Here is a 22042-nt window from a genome sequence, read left to right as displayed (position 1 = left end):
ATGAAATACTGTTTGACTTGATTAGGCAATATTTTGTAGAGAACATTTGCAGTCAAAAAAAAAAAAAGTGGAGTGTTGTGAATACAGTGCCTCACACACCACAAAGCTACACAAATCATATTCTTTTTTTGTGCCTTGAAATCTGGAACCTTATAGATCTTGGACCTATCGATCGTTGCATTTCTCTGTGTCAGTCTAATTTCTTGACCCTGTGTTTGTGTTACTTATTTCCACCTCACTGGTTACATTCAACCCGATCCCCCGTCCTCTGTTTGTTAAAAAAAAGCACGAGCATAATTTGCTGACCAGAAGCCAAGCACAATCAATAAGATATTTTCTTAAAAGTTCTCTGTACAAGGTCTGATCTAGGGTTTCGGCTGGTGCGGAAATCTGATCCGATTTTTGTTTAACACTGAGGATGAAGCACATTGGGTCTTTTTTGTTAGTCTCATTGTCAGAGGTCTGATGGGGACCTGCATGCAAATTGCTAGTGCAAACCTCAGTGCATGTGTTTACATTGGAAGACGGAGCTGCATCAATATCACTGTGACTATGTGTTTTACTTTTGCATGCAAAATGCACTGATCAAATATAAAAAGAGGGGCATTTGGTTTCAAATGTATTGAAAACAGAAATCAATTGGAGTCGCGCCATGTGGAGAGGGGGATGGGGAAGGTTCACGTAGTACACACATTGCTGAAAAATATTGTTGGGTGCGATCAGTTGATCTGCACTATTGTCCGATCGCACTGTGCTATCGGTCAATCACACCGCGCTATCAGTCGATTGCGCTGCGCTATGGGTTGATCGTTCTGGCTGTAGTCGATCGCGCTGCCATCGGTCGATCACCTTGCCGTTCTTGGTCATGGCTCTGGAGGATTGTTTTTGAAAAGGGAAGTGAAAGTCTGAGATTTCCTTAAGGATCGGTCAATCGTGCAAACGCATTCTGCACGATCGGGCGATAGCCCAAATCCACCTTTCCACCTATTGACGTGTATAATTACACAAATTTACACGTACCACATCTTGGTATTTACATGTACTGGTAGGAGTTTATCACAGGTGCAAATTACACTTGTACGTAAACATGAATTGATCATTTGTATATAACGTACCGGTATGGAGTACCGAAGTGTAACGTCATTGAGAACCAGAAAGTGTAGTGCAAACGAATGGAGTACGCGCGCGTATTGGTTCACGGGCTGAATCACGGGCTAATGTCTTTTACGCGCGCATTGTGCGCGTGATGTATTCACTTCGGTACTCTATAATATAGACAATTGGACATTTGCATAAAACACAGTGTTCTGGGCATGCGTAATACAAACTTTCACAAAAAAGAATTTCTCATGCTGACTCTATCTGCACCTCTTGGAATATCAGCAGGAGAAAATGTTGTTTACACTGCACACTTAAAAAAATCTGAGGAAGACGTGTCCACAGCTGTTCTGCCTGGCATTATGCATGTTCCCACCGCCGGCTATGACTTCTCACATTAATGTCTGTGTTTAAAGTTAAGTACCGGTACATGTATGACTCATGATGTGTGGAAGGACATACCGGTATGCTGTGAACTTCAGAACGTAGCTGATTTCTGAACAGTTGATCGGGACAAAATAACATTTTTCCTATTTTTTTTTACACATTAGCATGAAGTAGTGGTGGGAAAAATTGGAGATTTGTAAATCCGGGTATCCTAATTTATTTCAAATCGAATTACAGTTGTCTGATTTAACAGGAAGTTCCCATCCAGCTCACAGTCATGCACAACAAAAAATGGCGAGTGAGTTGCCACGTGAAATGCCCTCCCAATGACTGGGTATAGTTTGCAGGATTCAATGACCACTGGGCCTGTACAAAAACACTCCAGAGCTGTAATGTTGAAAAGAATTGGTAGGAACTGTCTGATAAGTCGAATGGGCAGGCTATACATATACAAGAAGACCACTATCAGTGAATGCAGCTACAATCAGAGACCAATGAGCAAATTGGGGATGTTCCAGTTGTTTTCTTTAGCTTGTGTCACAAAAAATGGTAGGCTTAATTTTGTATGAAGTTTGGTTTGGAATATATGTTCTAAAATCGTAACCGAATAGCCAAATTCAAACTGAATGTTAAAAAATCTGAATTTAAGTTCCACCACTACATGTGGTATGAAGGAACGTGTACGTTCCCCATCTGAGGGGACTTTATTTAAATCGTACTACTGAGCTACACTGTTCATGAAGGGAAAAAAAAATTGCATCAGTTTGTAATTAACACATTGTACATGCACTACATTATATACTAATCCACGTAAGGCCAAGTAAAAAAAACAAACATGTTTCTCGTCCGGGTTTTTGAAAAAAAGAAGGAAGCGGGGCTTTTAATTTATTTTTTATTTGTTTCAAGATGGCCGTCATGTAAAAATTTCCTGCAACCGTTGGTGTTTCCACTGTTCAAAGACACTTTTAAAATGAAAGATAAGTTGGACAAGAGAACTGAACATACTGTATTTACAGTGTCATTTAAACTTGTGTTGGTCTACAATTTATTTTCCGATGAATTTGTGGACTTTTTCAGTGTTTTTTTACTGCATTTTTCAAAAATAAAAAATAATAAAAAAATCCAGGCGGCCTCCAAAAAGGAAGCGGGCGGGGACGAGAAAAATGTTTTTTTTTTACTTCGCCTAATGAAATACTGTACATGTAGGAAAACAGATCTGTGTGCACTGGTCAAATGGTTGAAATAAACTTTAGGATTGATCTCAAAATGAACGATGAGTTTTTTTAAATGGGGAAACCACTGTATCTTGACTGGCAAAAGAAGTGAGAACTGGCCTCTCAGAAACCCAATGAGTCCCATAATGATGCTTTTATGTGCAGTAGACACTGGCCTATTTGTTCTGCTTGCTTCTGCGGGGAAACGGTGAAGCTCTGAAATAGATATCCAGACTGCATGTTAATGCATGGGTGGGCCGTTTAGCAAGCATCATGCTAAAGACTGGCATAATTTTCACACAGGCATTAGGTTTCATCTTGGTCTATCCTTAGATTATGCGTACTTTTTGTTGTTGCTTGTGGTTAGGTTGTCATTTGTATTCCATTATTCCAAATGTAAACTTGCCTTTCTGCTCAAAAATTCCATAACCGTTTTAAAGAAATAGGGCCTATAGATGCAATACCAAAGGCCAGGGTAGAGGAATTGTAAGCTAAATGTGAAAAAGAGAATTCACTTGCTGTGGGAAAAAAAAACCTTTATTTGGTCAAAAATCCAAAGAGGTGATGACTGCACTATAATAATTTGGAAACTTTTTTTTTTTAAATTCATCCGAGTTGTTAAAAGCGTGAGAGCCACATTGTGACCATGGCAGGCAAAACCAAGGCAGAGTTGCAACAATTGAAAATGATAGATACATGTACATGTATATGGAAGGTTCGTGGAAAGATGGCTGTTGAGATGTTAAATAAAGGTGGTTCTGAGAAGATGTTATGGATGAATTACTCTTTAAATCGTGTGATCAGATCATATTCAGAACTGAAGGTAATGAGACGTGTTTTATGACGATTTTAAAGCATACTCACTAAAACGTCTCTTGTGTTTTCCCACTGATTTCTCTCCGAACCACCTATTTTGGTGTACCACAAACTTGCCATATTTTACTTCACTGCAAATGGTTCAAAATCTTACTGACATACATGTAGGGGTGACAAGGTGAAATAGCTTTAGACTGCACCTGCCCTAACTTAGGCGCTTTAATGGTCATTTATGAAGCTTTCGTTGTCATTTGTGACTTGTTCTGTCAAAATCGGACTTTTCTGGGCATAAGGTCGAAAATGATATTTTTACATATTGTTAACATATGTTCTTTTTCCTTTTAATTGGTGGTTTAATTTTTGAAACCGGTCATTCCTGGGCAGAGTTATGCTATTTTGAATTTCATTGTGTCGAAAAGTAGAATACATGTACGTAGAAAATGGCCACGAACATCACAAAACAGTTATTTCTTTAACTGATATACCTTATCAAAATCATCAAAAATAGTATATGTAGAGTTCAAATTAGGATTTCAAACTTTTATAATATATTTTAGGCGTTTTTTGGCCCTATCTCAATTTCAACCTCTGCCCAGAAGCGTCTGCTTTTGACAGAACAGGTCACATTTGAGAAAGAATATTTTGACTCTACCTTTGCCATCAGTGACTAATAAAAATGGGTAAACCTAGAAACATTAATTGCTCACCTTAACAACTCCTGTTGAATATGTGTCAAGCTAAAAAACAATTAAGAATAAATGTATGAATGAATTATATTATGTTAGGCAAACAAACAGTCAAACGTAAAATCAAGACTTAACAACATTTGATAAATGGGTTTTTATCAGAATGATGAAAAAACAAAAAAAATAAGTAATAAATCCACTGAAGTCTTGATGTTTACAAAGAAAAGACATTTGCCGGACTACATGAACACACAGGTTTTGTTGCTGGGTGGTTTTAACACATGATTTGATATTGTTTGTCTCCTCCAGGACCAGTTTGTTTTCCCGCCTGACATCGACGACGTGTCCGACGAAGCCATGGACCTCATCAAGAAGTTGATCTGCAACGCTGATCAGCGGCTGGGCATCAACGGACTGGAAGACTTCAAGAACCATCCCTTCTTCACTGGCATCGATTGGATTAACATCAGGGAAAGTAAGGAGATAGATACCTGGTGTAAAGAGCAGGGCAAATTGTCAAGCACTTTACTGAGATATTATAAAAATTTCGTTCAAATTATTGTGGCAAATATGGCAAAAAACATGGAAAATATGGCAAACATATGGCAAAAAAAAAAACCCCAGCAAATGTCAAAAATACATCTGTTGATTTCATTCTCTGTTATGTCTCTCCTGAATACCTGTCCTACCTCTTATCTCATTGCTTTTTGCTGTCTTGTTTTTCAGTGAGTCCACCTTACAAACCAGACGTCAAAAGCCCAACCGATACCTCCAACTTTGACGTGGATGAGACGGATCTCAAGCAGTCTGAGACTGTACCGCCCAACACTCACGCAGCCTTCACTGGCAACCACCTCCCATTTGTAGGCTTTTCATTTACAAGGAACAGGTAAAGACATACAATTGAAGATTTGCTTTCCTCTTTTAATAGAAAAGAAAGATACATTGCATTCCTAAAATGATACACTAGGTGGCGTAATTTTACCAATTGGTGTGCATTTATGGAGTGCACATATCTATCAGTATTTGCCATCAAAGTTTTATTAACGATCCCTGATAACAGATCCTGCTTAATGCACAGCAACCAATCCAGCTGTTGAGGCATGGACTATACCATAGGAAATGGCTGTCATCTTTGCTTGTGTATGATCTTGTTGCTGTGGTGACAGCCCCAATCACGTACTTACTCTGTTGCTGAACTGGTGTTGGCAAACGGGTCCAATAAACACTCTGAAGACCATCTTTTAGCGTATGCAGTTTGATGCTACAATTCCACATTAAACATTGTGTTTTTAAATGTTAACTATTCTGAACTTGACACACCAGCCCACAAGGCCAGACGCTGCAACCAAGGATACCCAACTAGAACAATTTAAAATTTCTTCCACTTTGCAAAATTGTGCTTCAGTGAACAGTAAATACTGCACTGCAGTTATCATGTTGACTTTCCCAACTCCTGTCTTTCAACTTTGTCTAAACCCACTATTTAATGTTCCCTCACCATGAATGAAAATTCTGGTGAAGACTACTGGTTCGTGAACTACAGTGCACATGTAATTTAGTAGGATAAGCTGGCAATCCACTAAAAGAAGGTTTCTTATAAAATTATGGCTGAGGAAAAGGTGCAAGAAAGAAAATGTAAGTATACTTTATCTGTTTATATTTTTAAGTTGCCTGTCGGACATGGGCTCGCTGTTGGAAGCCAAGGATGACGTCATATCAGACGGAGTGGACAGCGTCTCGGCAGAGGCCTACGAGAGAAGGATCAAGAGGCTAGAGTCTGAGAAGAACACATTGAGCCACAGGTTGTCAGGTAAGGGAAAGATGAGAGGAGAATCTGATTGGAAGAAGACATGGCTTTGTCATTCAGAAATTAAACAAATGACTGTCACTTAATCCAGGCATGGTGTTTTTCCTTCAATCAACTAATTTCTTCGGTTTTTACGTCCCCTATATGTCATCCCAACTTGAAATAAAATAAAACAAAAATTACAAATTGCTTGTAATTTTCTCAGCTGTTTGGTGAAGATCCGTGGCTGTTCTCTTCAAAGTACAACTTTGATCAAGAAATGTTGGCATTGTCTTGTTTTCTCTCCTAAAATCAATGCTTTAGTTTCTATTACGGTTTCTTGTTTTGTATTTTCTGTATTTGATATGAACTAAACTTTTTCCCTCCCCCCCCCAAAAAAAATTGAATTTTGTCCATAAGCATAAACATTCATAGCAGTTTGATCACCACTTGACTGATGCAGTATTGCGTTGGTTGACTGATATTCCGTTTTCTTGGAATTTTAGACACAGCGAAGAGAGGTGGGGGTTCGGTAGGGGCAGAAAACAACGAAGTCAAGCATCTCAAGGATGAGATAGCGCTCTTATCAAAGAAGATGTCAGGTGAGATCATTTTATTTTGTCATCATGGTCACAGGGATTTTTTCCCATCTGACATCAGTGACAGAATGGCAATTGTCAGAAAAAAAGAAGTCAACGCACTTTCCAAAAATGGAAAAAGGGAGGGCAGTCAGTATGATTTTGGTATTTTGATATGGGATATTTTTTTATAATTGCCTATAATTTTATTGTGTAATTTGGCTATTGTGTTATTTTATATTTGTGTATTTATTGTAACCCCACTGTATGTAAGCCTACGTAATTGGTTTTTGGCTTTCCAAACTTTAAAGCCACTGTTATTTTTATTCTTGTATTTTTCTGTGCAGTGTATTTTTGCTGTTGACTTTTTCTAATTTAGCTCAACTACTTGATATGATTATCCATTCTTGACTGTGTTAATCCTGTCTCTTCTTTTTCACGCTATCTGTCTGCAATTAATATCAATTGCCACAAGTTCTCTATTTGTATTACTCTATGGAAGGTATTTTCTTGTGGTTTTTTCCCTAAAGTTTTGTGCAAATTGCCATCAAAAACTCAAAAGTTGTATTTTATCATTTTTGTCGCAGATGCCCAAATGGCCAACAATCATCTGGAGAAAGAGCTACAAGAGGCCCTGGGCATGAGAAAAGACGATGAGGATAAAAACTCCAAGATCAGGCAACTAGAGAAACAAAACAGGTACTTGAAACAAAGCTGTTGACAAAATATGCAATAGAGCGGCAAATTGACCTCAAATGAAAACATGAATACAGTACATTCGAGCACCATTTATAGGATCCACAAAGTGTGTAACATCCAATCTTTTGCATTGTTTTTCCTGACTGGGCTTATCCAGTCAGGGGTAATGAATGATGGGTTCTGTGAAAGGAAAGAAAGCATTGCAGTTCACAATATTGTGCATTGACGTCCTGACTTGAGTCTTTATGGCTCACTGTAATTAGCATAGTCTGTTTTGATCTTCTCATCATTTTAAAACCCTTCTTTCAAGTTAACCAATGTGTCTCGGCATGAAACCAGTTGTTAATGTTACTCATAGTTTATGTTTTTCAATCCTTCCCCCCCCCAAAAAAAAGGACTCTGAAAGCAGAAAGGGAGGAGTTTCAACGAGAGCAAATAGAACTGCAGGAGAAGCTGAAACAACAGGGCAAAGAACTCAAGGAGGCCAAGTCACAGTACAAGCTGACCATGCAGGAATTCTCAGAGATCAATGAAAGGTATAGCAGAAAATAGAAGCTTATAATGTGGTGCTTATACAGTGCCTTATACCAAAGGTGTCAAAAGCGCTTTACAATTATTACCCCTGTTCATCTGCAGCAGTTCAATATCAGCGCATATGGCCCGTACCTTGGCAGGGACCCATTTACTCCTAGGCGGAGAGAAGCAATGCGCGACAAAGTGCCTTGCCCAAGGGCACACGCACCATAACACCAAGCTGGACTCAAACCCACAACACGCAGCTTTCTCCTGCATACCACGAATCCAATGCCCTTTTTTTCTTCTTCTTTTTTATAAAATAGGTGTTAATGTCTTTCGAAATGAATTGATTTGATATTGTACAAATATTGACTGTTTTTACTTGTTTATTAAAAGAAACCGCCTGACACGATTGGTGTTTCTTTCACTTTTTGCATTCACAAGGGGAGTGTAGCCTAGTGGTGGGGGTTTTGACTGGAGACAGAGGGGCAGGGGTTCGAATCCAGTAACTGGGAACATGGCACCAGCATTAGCTGGAGATTAACTTGCAATGCACTGGCATCCTATCTGGGGAAAATAAAATATCCTCAGATGTTCCATGCCAACAAAAGTCTTGCTGACGAGTTATAGTGGCTCGAGAAAGACTTTGTTTAATTTTTTTTATTGCAAGATGAATTGAATAAAACAAACCTTGGTAATTTAAAAACTTCGGTGATTTGCTTGTTTAGGTTATCAGACGTGAGGTCACAGAAGACGAAACTGACCCGTGACCTGCGTGACAGGGAGGAGGAATACGATGCCATGAGTCACAAGGTGGAAGTCCAACGGCTAGATCTTCGCAAAGCTGACAAAGTCAGAAAAGAGGTCAGTGATAATTATAGAGAACCAATTACCATACGCTCAGAGAGGCCCCATTCAATGGCAGAAGCCTTGTTATATTTCACTCTGACCATCATAGAATGTTTACTTTGTACAGTAGCTTTCAACATTAGCACTGTCATCATAAGTTTGGCCTCTGTGAGTGTACAGTACTTTGGTGCATGCAGTGGGCCCAATTTTATGGCTCTGCTTGCCATAAGCGAAAAAATCCCGCTTACTGTAGCAGAAAATTCCAGGCTTACTGTTGGCATATTTCATGGGTTAGTAACAAGTTTTTGGCTTGCGCGCGTGGATTTCGTAACTTATTCTGTGCTTGAAGGGTCAGCATAGAATGTTTTTACTTGTGCAGTTAGCACATAATGGCGATTGTAAACACAGAATTCTGTGGTTAGCAGAGTCATGAATTTGGGCCCTGGTTTCTACGGATCTGTCGTTGAGAAAATGTGTATGGTGTTGTTGGCGTACTCATGACAGCCACTGAAGGACGCCTTGCGTGTGCTTACTGGTTCTGGCAAGAAGTGTGCTGCACACAGCAACATTTTCAGCAACATTTTCACAAATCTGTACAGCGTGTTTCTGAATGTGGAGACGCATTAGCACCCGATTTCATCAAACTCTTCGTAACTTACGATGCATCGCAGCGCTGTGAAGCGTCGTATCCCTACGGTGCGTCGCACCTGCGACGCCTCCTGCGATCCATTTCACGAAACACGTCGTAAGTGCGACGCGTCGTAGGTGTATTTATAGCACAACTCGGTGACTGTTTTATGTATTTAGTCAGCGTACAGTAAATAGTCGGCTGATATTCAACAAAGAGTCGTCGGATCTCAGCTCGAAATTTGTTAAAACGTAAAACCAAATGGTGGCCATGCAATACAATTTTGAAGGAAAACAAGCTATCAGTGGACGGTATGGCTACTTTGAAATATGCAATATTCCAGTCTAATTCATTATTATTCAATGATTTTTCTATTTACAACTTTGTACACATTGCCTCGGTATTATAATCTCGCTTTTGTAATGTTTATGGCATTAAACTGGCTTAGAAAGGGACTCTTCTTATTTTGCGATGACCCTAGACACGTCGTAACTTGCGACGTGTGTTAAGCCGTTGTCAAGGAACTTACGACGCGTTTAACACATCGCAACTTTCGTGAAATGGATGATATGACGCGTCGCGAGTTGCGACGTGTTACACGTCGTAGCTTGAGTTGCGACGCGTCGCAGTGAAATCGGGTGCTGAGCGTGGACACACAGGAAAGATGACACTTAACCTTAGCCCTGCTGGATCCAACAAAATCCAACAGTATGCCACGTCTGTAATATATAACTGACTGTTTAATATTATATTGGAGGCAGGTATACACTTCGATTGTCTGCTAGCATGTCGTAAGAAAAAAGCTGAAGGGAATAGTGAACGATTTTTGCTTCTGTGCTTGTTATGAAACGTGATATACAAAAATTTCTGAGTCATCATTAAAAGCAGGACATATTTTTCATATAGTCTACCTTGTTAGCCACATGCTTGACGTCTACTTTGGCAAATGATATTGCCCTGCTGCATTTCCCATTCAAAACTCCACAGCATTCGTCATGTTCTTGTTCTCTTTTCCTGAGCGGAATTTGGTAAATATTTCCTTTGGCTTTTTTTTTAACAACAGCTCGAGACTGACTTGGATGAGAAACTAGCCGAGCTCAATAAGGAGAAGTTTTTGAGGCAACAGAGTGAGCAGTCGGTCAAGCAACGGGAAGAAGAACTGGAAAGAGTCAGGGTAAGTGAATAATTTTAAAGTGCATGTACATGTAGATGGAAGAATTTGGATGATCCTGTTATTGTTGAAAAATCATGAGCTGAATTCATGGACGGGCAAAGATTTTGACATTTAGGTGCAAATAATGTTCCCCCCCCCACCCCCCATTTACCAACTGGAAGAAGAAGTAGAAAAAGTTATATGCTTTATATAAATGTGCAAATAATGTGAACATCACAGGGTCAGTAAAAATGGTTGGCAAATGGTGGATGGTCTTGGGAAAACAAGAAACTTCATTCTCCATAACAAAATGGTCATGGTTTATAGAGAAAATCACTAAATGATATTGACAAGTTAACTCAGTCAACAATTGTCATCCAAATTGCTCACCCCACCCCCAGCCTCTAAGTTTGTTCTTTTTCCTATCCATTGGCAGAAGCGTGGCCGTGTGGATCTACAGTCCAGCACCCACGACCCTAAACAGCAAGAAATCACCAGACTGAAGGCGGAGCTTGAGAAGAAACGATCCTCCTACGAGGAGGGGCTGTCCAAGGAGAAGTCAAGACACACCATCGAAGAAAAAGTAAGTCCCTATTTTTTTTTGGGGGGGGGAGTCAGAATCTGGGTCCGGTTTCATAGCGCTGCTAGACAGTAAGCAGAACAGTTGTGCTAACTGTCGCAGAAAAATGTGCTTACCTTCCTCTATTTCATGGAGTGGATTTGCTAACGGTTGCGCAGGCATGAAGATTTCTGGTCACTCATTTAAGCACTTTTTTTCCTCTAAGGTAAGTCTTTACGGTGAGATATATGGAGGCTCTGTTAGCAGAAAATCATCTGCTAAGCATGCACTTTGAAATTGGGCCCTGGAATCATATCAGTTCATAATAGTCCTTGTGTTTATTTAATCCATTGGAAAATCCTGGAAAGTGTATTGTTTCCTTTGTGTCTTTCGAAGTCCCGTAAAAATAATGGGAAATTTTGATTTGTGTCATCGCAAAAAAGGTAAGTCCCGAGTCAGAATCTGGAATCATATCAGTCCTGAATAGTCCTTGATTTTCTTTTTCTTTAGGTCTTTACAAATTCTGGAAAGGATCATGTTTCCATTGTGGCTTTCAAAGCCCTGGATAAATGATGGGAAATTTTGATGTGTGTCATATTAAAAAAATGCCCTTTAAGTTAGTCTGTTTATTTACACACACACACCCAATGTCTGGGCGGCTCAGTTGTAGTGCCATGACGTCATATTCGGAGCGTACTAAAAGTTGGTGAAATTTATCAGATGATCAGTGCATGGTTTTGTATTGAACCTATCTTCGACACCCGAACCTAGTTATATTGCAGGTAGCTGCAACTCGGGAAGTAATGAGGGATTTTGGCAATATTTTTTTTGGGGGGGGGGGGGATGTGGGGAGAATGCACCGCATACCTTATGAGTGGATTTTTTGATTAAAGGGCCTGAAACATCCACTGGACTGCTAGACATAGTTCAGTAGTGTGAGTGCTGTTCTCGTGATTTCCAGGACTAACAAGTCTGCGGTCTTGCCATTTACGTCTTACAAATTCAATATACATTAGTCCTGTACCTCTACAAAGTGCCCTGCCTGTTACTCCCGGTACTGCCCCAAAACCGCCCTCGCACTGTTTTGGGCCAAGGGGATCCTCAAGACTCCCCTTGGTCAAGCAAAATTCTTTGGCTACCAGAAGTATGGCCTAATACATTTTCTTCCATGATATTCAAGCTGTGAATGTCGCAATTGTCAGCTTTTGTATTCAGACATTCTGTGATTTTTCTCGCTTGTGTTCCCTAGGGCTTGAAGGAGACGATATCAGAGAATGAGCAGCAGATCATCAGCCTCAAGAGGGAGGTCAGCAGCTTGAACTACAAGCTGAGCAGGGAGACCACCAGCTCCCAGTCTCAGCAGGATGACTTGGAGTCACTGCGACGCAAGCTGGAGAGGGAGAAGAGTCAGCTGGATGAGGAGAATAGGAGACTCACTCTGGAAGTAGATAAGGTAATAAGGTCAAGCCCATCACAGATGCCTAACTTGATGTTTTTATCGGAAGTGTGCTTATTTTTATGTGCAAGCATTCTATACACCAGGGACATGTTATAAGAGAGGTTTCACATCCGAATGGATACGTGATAACGTCTGACATACATGCAGAAAAGTTGGACATGGGTTGATGTGTGTATGACGTGTGCAGCTGGAACGTACAGTGTGACATGGAAGAGGCCCATCTGATATTGCAAGTAGGCAGGGCCTAATGGCAGGCTTTCAAATAATCCTACTTTTCCAACTTTTTGCTGTTCTTTTTTTTATCTAGCTCCTACGTTTCCTACTTTTTTCTTGAAATTCCTACTTTTTTCCTACTTTTTCCAACTGTTTCATCCCACAACTCCGAAAAATGAAATCTCATTGAATATTTTTCATAATAGTGTTACACACTGTCATATTTAAATCACACAATGAAGGGCTTGGGCACAGGAGTACTGCAACTGTACTTCCAAGCACTTAGTTGAGGATGGAGCACAAGTGTTTTGAGTTCAGAACATGTCAAATGAGGCTTATGATGTTGTGGACATGGGTGAGTATCACCGAAAACTAATCCTGAAATCCTGCAAAAGTCCTACTTTTATCCTGATTTGGTCATCCAAAGTCCTACATTTCTCCTGGTTTTTTGGAAAGTTTTGGTCCCATTGTTCTACTTTTTCACCTGGGTCTGCTTAAGAGTCTGTAATGGATCGGTCTGTTTAATAGAGTTTTGTGCACTCTGGGTCCAGCTTTGCCACGCTTTCTTAGTCTTGGTTTTTCTACCCCAAAGTTAACCAGAAAATCTTGAACTTTTTTCTCCCCATAGATGTCCACTGACTATGACAACAAGTGTCGGGAGTTGAAGATTCGTGAAGAGGAACTGAGGGAGATGTCAGATAAAGACAAAATGCCGATCTGGGAGGCCCAGATTAGTGAACTCATTCAGTGGTAAGTCAGACAAGAAAAACAAAACCAAAGCTCAGAGATGAAACTTTTCCGATTTTAATCGGAAAACTGACTTTTTGATTTTCCAACGAAACTTCTGATTTTTTATGATTTGTCCCACAAAATGTGATTTTTTTTTAACGATTTCTCCACAATGTGTGATTTTGTTTAAATTATAATTTTGAAGAAAAAACGATGAACAAGTCGATGAAAATGGCACGTAAACATTTTCGCAAGCAAAGTTTTAATCTCTTCCGCCAGTCATAAATGGAGTGTTTCCATGGTAGAACACCTAGGCCAACACTGTTCGGATGTGTGGTGCATGCATGCACGGCACACATGGTATGCAACGGTACGGTACCACCATATGTACGTACTACGCCGCCCCGGCCTAGCACAGTCATGGCCGGCCGGGTACGGGTAGCCACATAAATGTTCTAAGGCCCAAAAAAAGTCTCCGGTTTCTGGTATGGAGCTTGCCCAAAAAGTGGTGCGGCGACGTGGCTTTTTTTTTTTTTTTTACCTGACTTTTTTGCTTCAAATGTCGGCTGATGACTGCAAATGGTGCCCGACTAAACTTAGTGCAAATATTATGGGAGTCCAGAGAGGCCACACAAAGCTTATTCTCGATCATAACCCCATCTAAAAACACGTTAAAACACGCAGGATTCCAGTCAAACCAGTGAGTTTGGCGGTTTTGAGACCATCGTCTTTCATTGAAAAAAAACCTTTTTCATTTTGCCGATGCGCATGGCTACGGCGACGCGCGCGCATACCAGAAACCGGAGACTTATTTTTTTTGGCCTAATGGATAAAATCCAACATGTGCGATTTTCGGAGGTTTCAGATTTAGTTGTTCAAAATGCAATGCTTTAAAAATCATGATGATTATCTTGAGGATGGCGGAGAGAGCATACCGGTAGGTGATACAATTCACTGGCAGTTGTTGGAAGAAAAAGACGATAATGCCTTTTTTTTCCCACGTATCTACGTATGACCTATTTACATCTTTAGTGTATCTGTCAAATATCGAGCAATTTTGTTGCTTCAAATGAAAACAGACATGCACAAAAAGCACATGATCCTGTAGACCTCTAAATATAATAATGTTGGTTCATCCAGCACTTAACTTTCCATTTTGTTTCCATAGGGTGAGTGATGAGAAGGATGCTAGGGGCTATCTGCAGGCCCTGGCCCTCAAGATGACAGAAGAGCTGGAAGGAGTCAAGAAATCAGGACTCGTGGGTGCCGCAAGGGTGAGCTCGCCTAACTCTCACTCCAGGAAATGTCCCCTCCCAACTATATTGAGGGGATTTCTTATAATTATAAATAAAGATTCAAATGAAATTTTATATAAGGTTTTACCCACCACCGACCTGATATTGCATGAATGCTATACACTCCAAAATTCACAAGCTTTCTCAGGTGTGACTCGAACCAACATCCTTCTGCTTACCGTAATTTTCGGAATATAAGCCGCGGCTTATACGTTGAATTTGCCCATGAAAATGTTTACTGCAGCTTATACACAGGGCGGCTTATACGCCGAGCCTTGAAGAATAAAAATAAGATTCACATGTGTATTTAATGTACTGGTATAAGAAGAGATATGTTGCTGAAATGAATTATAAATTAAGAAAGTCATTAACAAACCGAAACCACGTCTCACGTAAAGGTACCGAGCGGTAAAAAGTACGGTGATGAAAGTTGTCTTCGACACTTGCAACCAGCCGTACGTGATACTGGTACAGTGCAGCAGCGATATGCAGCATGCTTTCCCCCCAGCGGACCACACCATTTGTGGTAATAAAGGGGTGTTCTTTCTTGGGAACAATAATTACCAATATTTCCGCTGTTGAAAAAAAAAAAAAAAAAAGACGACTAAAATGTTTATGGCGTTCGAAACATTTTTTTATTACATAATCAGTTGTTCAACGTCACAATATATTTTGTTTTCTTGAAATGTATTCAAGAAACGATGTAAAACTCAAAAGAGGGACTAAATCACCCCTTACAAAATTAATGGATTCGTCTATTAAAATGTCCGCTTCGTTTTGACTATTTCCGAAGAAAGTTACGATCGAAACTTGAATTTTTATCGCAGCTACTCGTCAGTAATCGCAACAATTTGATAAGTTTTGATAAGTTTTGAGGTAAAAACGGACCTGTTTATTCTTTAGGACAAAACAAATCAGCATCTGTTGCCACAAAGCAAGATTTGTAGCGCTCCAGTCAGACAACACACGGTGGGTTTCATACTCTGTCACGTGCTGTGGGAAAATGTTGTCATTCACCGGCGTGCGTGGCGCAGGCTGCCGGGCAATGACGGGGCAGCCGGCAGCAGTTCCCGGTGTTTATTTCTCATCAATTCCCATATTTGTTTGTAAAAGTATCGATTGTAAATGATTTGATATAACTTTTGTGGTCCTTTAATAGCTTCTGTAGTGTAAATGGAACTGGTTCAGAGCATTTTGACTAGAATTTGGAGGCCTTACAAAATTGAAACCGCAGCGGTCGGTGCGGCTTATACGCCGGTGCGGCTTATACGCCGACTTCAAATCTTAATTTGCAGATTTTTGCGTGCTGCGGCTTATACGCCGCGCGGCTTATATTCCGAAAATTACGGTACTTGTGCAGACGTTTTACCACTCGACCATTGAGTTTGCTCGCTGGTTGCTTGTCTCATTGACTGACAGTCACCTGTGTTGCACACTGATCCGCGGGCAATTTTACGAGGCTTGTCGATATGATATATGTCATGTAGAAACTACACCACAATGTGCATTAGTCTTGTGCCCGGCTTGTTTCATGTATTTTCATGAGACATGTTTACAGGCATGCAACTTTTCCTCGGATCCACTGATTTCCTTTTTTTTTTACTTCTCATGAATGCCATTGCAAATTGAAAAAAAACACTGTACAAAGTCTTCTGTGGTTTGGAATGTCCTCCTTTTTGTCTAAATTCCCTGTTGCATGCCTGTGTGTAGGCACTGAGTCAAGTCTCCATGCAAATTTTGAAAGTTGATTTTCACATGATCAATAGTAGCGGGTGGGCCCACACCCGTTGGCCGACCACGCAAGACGTGGCAGAGCTCTGTGACAGACGACATGCGTCTGCTTGGAGTCAGTGCGACGGACGCAACGGACAGGGCCAAGTGGAGAGGAGCCATAGGGAGAAAGCAGGCCAACCCAGAACAGACTGGACAACGGCCTTAAAACCAACGATGATGATGATGATTACCACTTACATTTATCCTCCAAAGGTTTTAGCCATTCTGAAATCAGTGAATATAATTTTTTGGGGGGACCTGCTGTTATAGGCTTGCCGTGTCTTGTTAAAAGTAAGGCTGCCGAAGAGCCTCGATAAACGTTGATATTTCTACTGTTTGTATCACCAAAGTGACATTGTTGCTGCGCCCCTACAAGCTTGGAAATACGATGTCAAGGAGAATAGTTCACATATGGATTGAAGAAAGATGTGTACATTTCATTTTGTTTGTTTGGTTTTATTTCAGCAAAAAGACTGGCAGTCGAGACGATCGCAGAAGATGGACAAGATGGAGCTGCTGAATCTCCAGTCCAACCTGCAGAGTGAGGTCCACGCCAAGGATCAGATCAACAAAGAGCTGTCAAAAGTCAAGTCGGATCAAGTCCAGGCGGAAAAGTAAGAACTGTTGACAGAAATAAGCCAGTTCGGTATCTCTTCACTAGAATTTTTGTGTACGTACTCACACGTGTCAAATACTGAATACTTTTTGGTGAATCGTAACTTTTACAGGAAGTTGAAAGCAGCTGAAGCCCGCAACAAGGAGTTAGAGAACAAGGTGGAAGCGCTGGAGAAACAAGTCAAGGAAATGGAGCAGAAACTGGACGATTACAGCTCACGTGAGTGTCCCCAAAAAATCTCCAAAGATTTGTATTTTGGACCAGGGATGTAGTCTGGTCCATCACAAGTCCAGTCACAAGTCCAGTCACAATGGAGTGTCAGAACACCAGACTCATGCTCTGGTGTTTCAGAGGCAACAGTGGCGTGGGTTAGAGCCCGCTGGGTGGACACTTGTACCCTTGAGCAAGGCACTTAACCATTATTGCTTCGTCTTTCAGATGGGACATAAAGCCGTAGGTCCCGTGTGTTGTCTAATCCAATGCACGTAAAAGAACCCAGTGACACTTATCGCTAAGAGAAGGGGTTTGCCCCGGTGTTTCTGGTCTCCAGTATACACTCCCACGCGGAGTATTTAGGAGATGAACCAACCAAGAACCAAGAAGAACAAGTCCATTTACAAGTCGCAGTAGATGGACAAGATGGAACTTACAATCTGAAACTATCTACCAGCCAAGCAGAGCTTCATTCAAGCGCAGCATCAGCAGTTCCATCAGCCCCACCAGTAAAACCTTAAGAAACCACTTCCCGACGGACCTCCTGTTAATATTTCCACGAGGAAGTATTTTGGAGGAAACCCCAACAAGTTAACAAGTCCATTCAAAAGTCTATTCACAAGTCCAATCACAAGTCGAGTCGCAAGTCCATTTGCAAGTAACAGTGAATGAGAACAATAACAAAGAAATGCCTCTGTCAAAGCTGACTCGAATGGCTTGTGATTGGAATTGGGACTGGAGGACTTGTGATGGACTTGCGATGGACTTGTGATGGACTCGGCTGCATCCCTGCTTTGGACAGATTGGGCCTTGAATAGTAGAAAACCACTCTAATGTTCTCCATGCACAAACTCACGAGAGGGTCAAGTTAAGCACAGCAGAGAGGCTACATGACAATTACAGTTGGCTGGTAGTGTGCATCTTAACCCATACGAATGCATGCGGGAATCAGTGCAACCAGGGAAGGCAGGGTTTAGGGCTAACGATCAAACCAAAGCAAAGTAGACTGTTTCCTGTTACCTCAGAGTAGGGAACAGATATTGCTTGAGTTATCACAGAATTGAACAAAGGTGTTCCCCCCCCAAAAAAAAAACCTGTTACATTTACATTTGACGTTCATTTTTTCATCATGTTTGTTTTCTGTTGTAGAACCCATGGCCAATAAAGTCTCATCTCATCTCTCTTTCCTGGACGAGATTCTCAACACGGACATCAAAGAATACAAATTGGTATATTTTGAAATAAGAAAATATCACCCTTTTTTTTAACTTATGATTATGGAATTCATCCTAATCCAGCTTCTATATTCTATCCACATGTATACATTACAAGTACTTACAAAATTCATTATATAATTATAAATTTGTTAAAAGTTAATGGTTTTTTTTATAAAGATTAAAAGACTGACATGATGATACAATATGCTCTTTGTTTGAAAGTTTCATCTGTAAAAGACAGAGGAAATTTTGCTCCATGGCAGTTGTGGGCACTGTGTTAACCGATACTTATGTAACTTTGTACAAATGTGAGTGTCGTTAACACTGCGATGTTCGCAATAGCATTTGACGAGAAGTCACACAAACGCTCCTTTCAGTGATGTGTTCATAGCTTTACAAAAGGCACACACACACACACACATTGAATTAATGTAAGGTCCGTGTGATGAGTGCTCAGGCTTGGAAGTATCCTAGGTACGGTGAACCAAAATGTCACGGTAATGGCGAGAATGGATTAGGAGTCATAATAAATTAATGCATTTGGAAACAAATTTGCAGGATTCTAAACAGCTGTCCTGTAAATCAGTCTCATAACTTCATTTCATAAAGTGTTGGGGAAGCTCCCGCAACTGATACACAATTTTATGAGCCTGTTGCGGATAAAAGTTTTCCCGCAAGTTATCCCGGATATCAAAGGTAGTACCTTTAATGAGATCAAGTTCAAAGTTTCAAACCTCATGGACCATGCCTCGTTCATTGTTCACACTTGACAGGAGGATGATGTGAATGAAGAGAAGTATTCCGAGACCTACAAGGATGAGGTGAGTCTGCCTGCCTGCCTCCCCACGCCCTCCTGAGCCCTCCCCACCCCCACTTTTCACCCACCTGCCACCACCACTCTTGTCCTTGAATCTTTTATGAGTAAACATATTTATATCTAAACCTCACCGAGTGCTAATGCTAGTGCATTGCCACGTAACCCTAAATGGCCGGGCCGAGAGGGGCGGATTCTGCCCTCCCCCCTGCCCTTTTTTTTACAATTTGGTGCACGTTTTGATAAAAACTTTATGACAATTGACCTTATAGTCACCACGCTGCGCAACATTATTTGAGGCTGCACACCACAGAGATCTCATTTCCCCATACATGGGTAGTTCAGCTTGCTGTGATAAGAGCGTACTAACTTACAATTTCATAGTGAGCCAATAATTAAAAAACACTTTGTCTTATGCAAATCAAATTCTTAGAATGTGTTCAGATGAAATAGCTCTATATGCGTGTGCCAATTAAAAAAAACACCCAAAACGGTCCCTTTAGGGTTAATGTTTGCCTCAAAAAGGAGATTTTTTTGTCTGTTTTTCATTAATTTAATGACTTGAAAGTGCTCTAAGATCACAAGCTGAAGTCACTAGAGTACCATCTTGGAAGAGCTGAAAGGCATACAGTACTGTCTCTGTACTGTATTCACTCGTCTTTATGTAGACATGAGTGACTGCATGGGTTTATGTAGTGGCGGCCATGTTGAAGGGCCCTGAAGTGACTGAAAACCAGCTTCGCATCTTTGTGCACGTCAATGGGCAGGGGCACTACCAGTCAGTGTACACTGTACAGAGATCAGTGATTAGAAACTCAGTGTATCTCTCTTGTCTCCTAAGCAGGTCGACCAGGCAGCAAGTCCCAAGCCCGTGGCTACTGTCACCCCCGTCATGCCCGTCCAGCCCAAACCCAAGCCGCACAAGTTTGTCATCAGCACCTTCAGCGTGCCGCTCAAGTGCGCCCACTGTACGTCGTTGATGCTTGGTCGCATCAGGCAGGGAGTGAGATGTGAAGGTCAGTAGGAGCGTCCTATGAGTTTCCTAGGGGAACATGTCGCTAACTTCTTCAGGCTAATTTGTTTCTCAGACCCTCAACCCGTAGAAAAGTTTTGGGGCTTTTTGCCAATTACCCCGAACCATTTTGGTTGCACTATTAAGCATGTTATCTGATAGTTGCTCATTTGAATATTGAAGGGTTTAATTGGAGAGTTTGGTTCTCTTTGTTATGAAACTTATTTGAAAAGTTGACCCAAATTGTCTTTGAGAGATTCCGTTTGCAGAACTTGCTTTTCAAAGAGAAAATTCAGAAAATAGGGGAACAGTTTTTTTTGGGGGGGGGGGGGGTGTTAAAGCTCACAAGGCTGCCCATAGAGTATAAAGGCAGGTTCATACTCAAGCACAAGCCAAGAAAAATTACATGACGACAGCTATTGAAGTTTCATTGTGACATTAGCCATGAACTGACCGTTAGTTTGGACCGACCTTAACGATTATCTTGTTTGTAAAACAGCTTACTGATATTTCTTCATCAATTTTTGATTCTTTTTTTTTTTATCTTTGCAGTGTGCCAGTACGCCTGTCATGTTGCCTGCTCCCAAGAAAGAGCTCATGTGTGTCCCATCCCGCCTGATCAGAGTAAGACATTTCCTCAGGCCACTCCCTCTGTCTGTCTTTCTTATACACTCTCAGTTGTTTACTTTGACATGGAATCGACAGGGCCCAATATCACGGCTTGGCTATATAAGCTCAGGTCTAGTAGTGCATGAAGAATATTCCTGTTCCATCAATAGATTTAAAATAGCCCAGTCCGTTATCCCACTAGACTTTTGCATTGTTCACTATGTAAAGGACTTTACTTGATTGAAACACGTTCACCTTTATATCAGTGGTTTTCTGTACTGTGTTTAATCTTCTTAAGGGTTTTAATTTTGGAATGTCTGATTGTCAAATTAAGGTTTTAAATGTTGGTTTTGTGTGAATGTTATATATCACAGTAGGATTTCCTCTTATGTCTTTGAAAATTATTGTTATTCATTTTGTAATTCAGCCTTTGGGCTGCTAAACGGTTGATCCCCTGACCCATATAAGGCTGATGTTCCAGAGTTTTGCCGAACCAAACGATTTAAGAAGCAACCCAAATATATTTTGGTTTGAGACAGGCGAACTTTATGTATTCATTTTTAGTTGACTGGACTCAAATGTTAATTTTTGATATGTGCTTTATTCTAATCATCACAATAATTTGGTTAGGTATGACTCTGGAACATGAGTGCGAAACAGGTGTCCCGAACCCATCTGACATCAAAGGAGAATCTTCATGATGCTTCCATTACATCACACCGTGCCATCATAAAGTGATTTTTTTCTTCGTTCTTCTTTTTATCCATTTGTCTCTAGTCGCCAAGCCCCTGGGTATTGATCCCAACCGGGGTATCGGCACAGCCTACGAGGGGGTGCTCAAGATCCCCAAGCCTGGCGGGGTGCGCAAGGGCTGGATGCGGCAGTTCGCCGTGGTCTGCGACTTCAAACTCTTCCTGTTTGACATGATGGAAGGCAAGAGCAACCAGAGTAACCTGGAACCCTCTCACATCATTGATATGAGGTGAGGCATTGTAAGCCGGACTATTCCTGGGTATCTCTCTTGGGTATAAGACTCAGAAAATCGGCATGTGCATCATTTTAACAACAGGTCAGGTTGACTATGCCCAAACAAACTGTGAAACAGAATTGGAAACTTCTC

The 22042-nt window shown here is 40.9% G+C and overlaps 1 protein-coding gene across 3 annotated transcripts in view; it reads left to right on the top strand.

Moving 5' to 3' along the window:
- Positions 1-22042, top strand: part of LOC119740326 (serine/threonine-protein kinase MRCK alpha-like) — a 62753-nt gene that overhangs the window by 22789 nt on the left and 17922 nt on the right. For 2 of the 3 annotated variants that reach the window (XM_038215592.1, XM_038215590.1), the window contains exons 9-27: positions 4511-4676; positions 4928-5090; positions 5872-6014; positions 6497-6592; positions 7156-7267; positions 7663-7803; positions 8512-8647; positions 10324-10434; positions 10850-10996; positions 12222-12425; positions 13273-13394; positions 14542-14647; positions 16907-17055; positions 17170-17276; positions 18420-18499; positions 19261-19308; positions 20143-20317; positions 20866-20937; positions 21700-21904. In XM_038215592.1, coding sequence (XP_038071520.1) covers positions 4511-4676; positions 4928-5090; positions 5872-6014; positions 6497-6592; positions 7156-7267; positions 7663-7803; positions 8512-8647; positions 10324-10434; positions 10850-10996; positions 12222-12425; positions 13273-13394; positions 14542-14647; positions 16907-17055; positions 17170-17276; positions 18420-18499; positions 19261-19308; positions 20143-20317; positions 20866-20937; positions 21700-21904 — 2483 coding nt within the window. The remainder of the gene's footprint in view (positions 1-4510; positions 4677-4927; positions 5091-5871; positions 6015-6496; positions 6593-7155; positions 7268-7662; positions 7804-8511; positions 8648-10323; positions 10435-10849; positions 10997-12221; positions 12426-13272; positions 13395-14541; positions 14648-16906; positions 17056-17169; positions 17277-18419; positions 18500-19260; positions 19309-20142; positions 20318-20865; positions 20938-21699; positions 21905-22042) is intronic. The other variant, XM_038215591.1, reaches the window with a different exon arrangement.

This window comes from Patiria miniata, unplaced genomic scaffold (assembly GCF_015706575.1).
Source record: "Patiria miniata isolate m_02_andy unplaced genomic scaffold, ASM1570657v1 HiC_scaffold_5, whole genome shotgun sequence".
NCBI lineage: Eukaryota > Metazoa > Echinodermata > Asteroidea > Valvatida > Asterinidae > Patiria > Patiria miniata.
The sequence above is the reverse complement of the archived record's forward strand: the minus strand, read 5'-3'. Positions and strand labels throughout refer to the sequence as shown.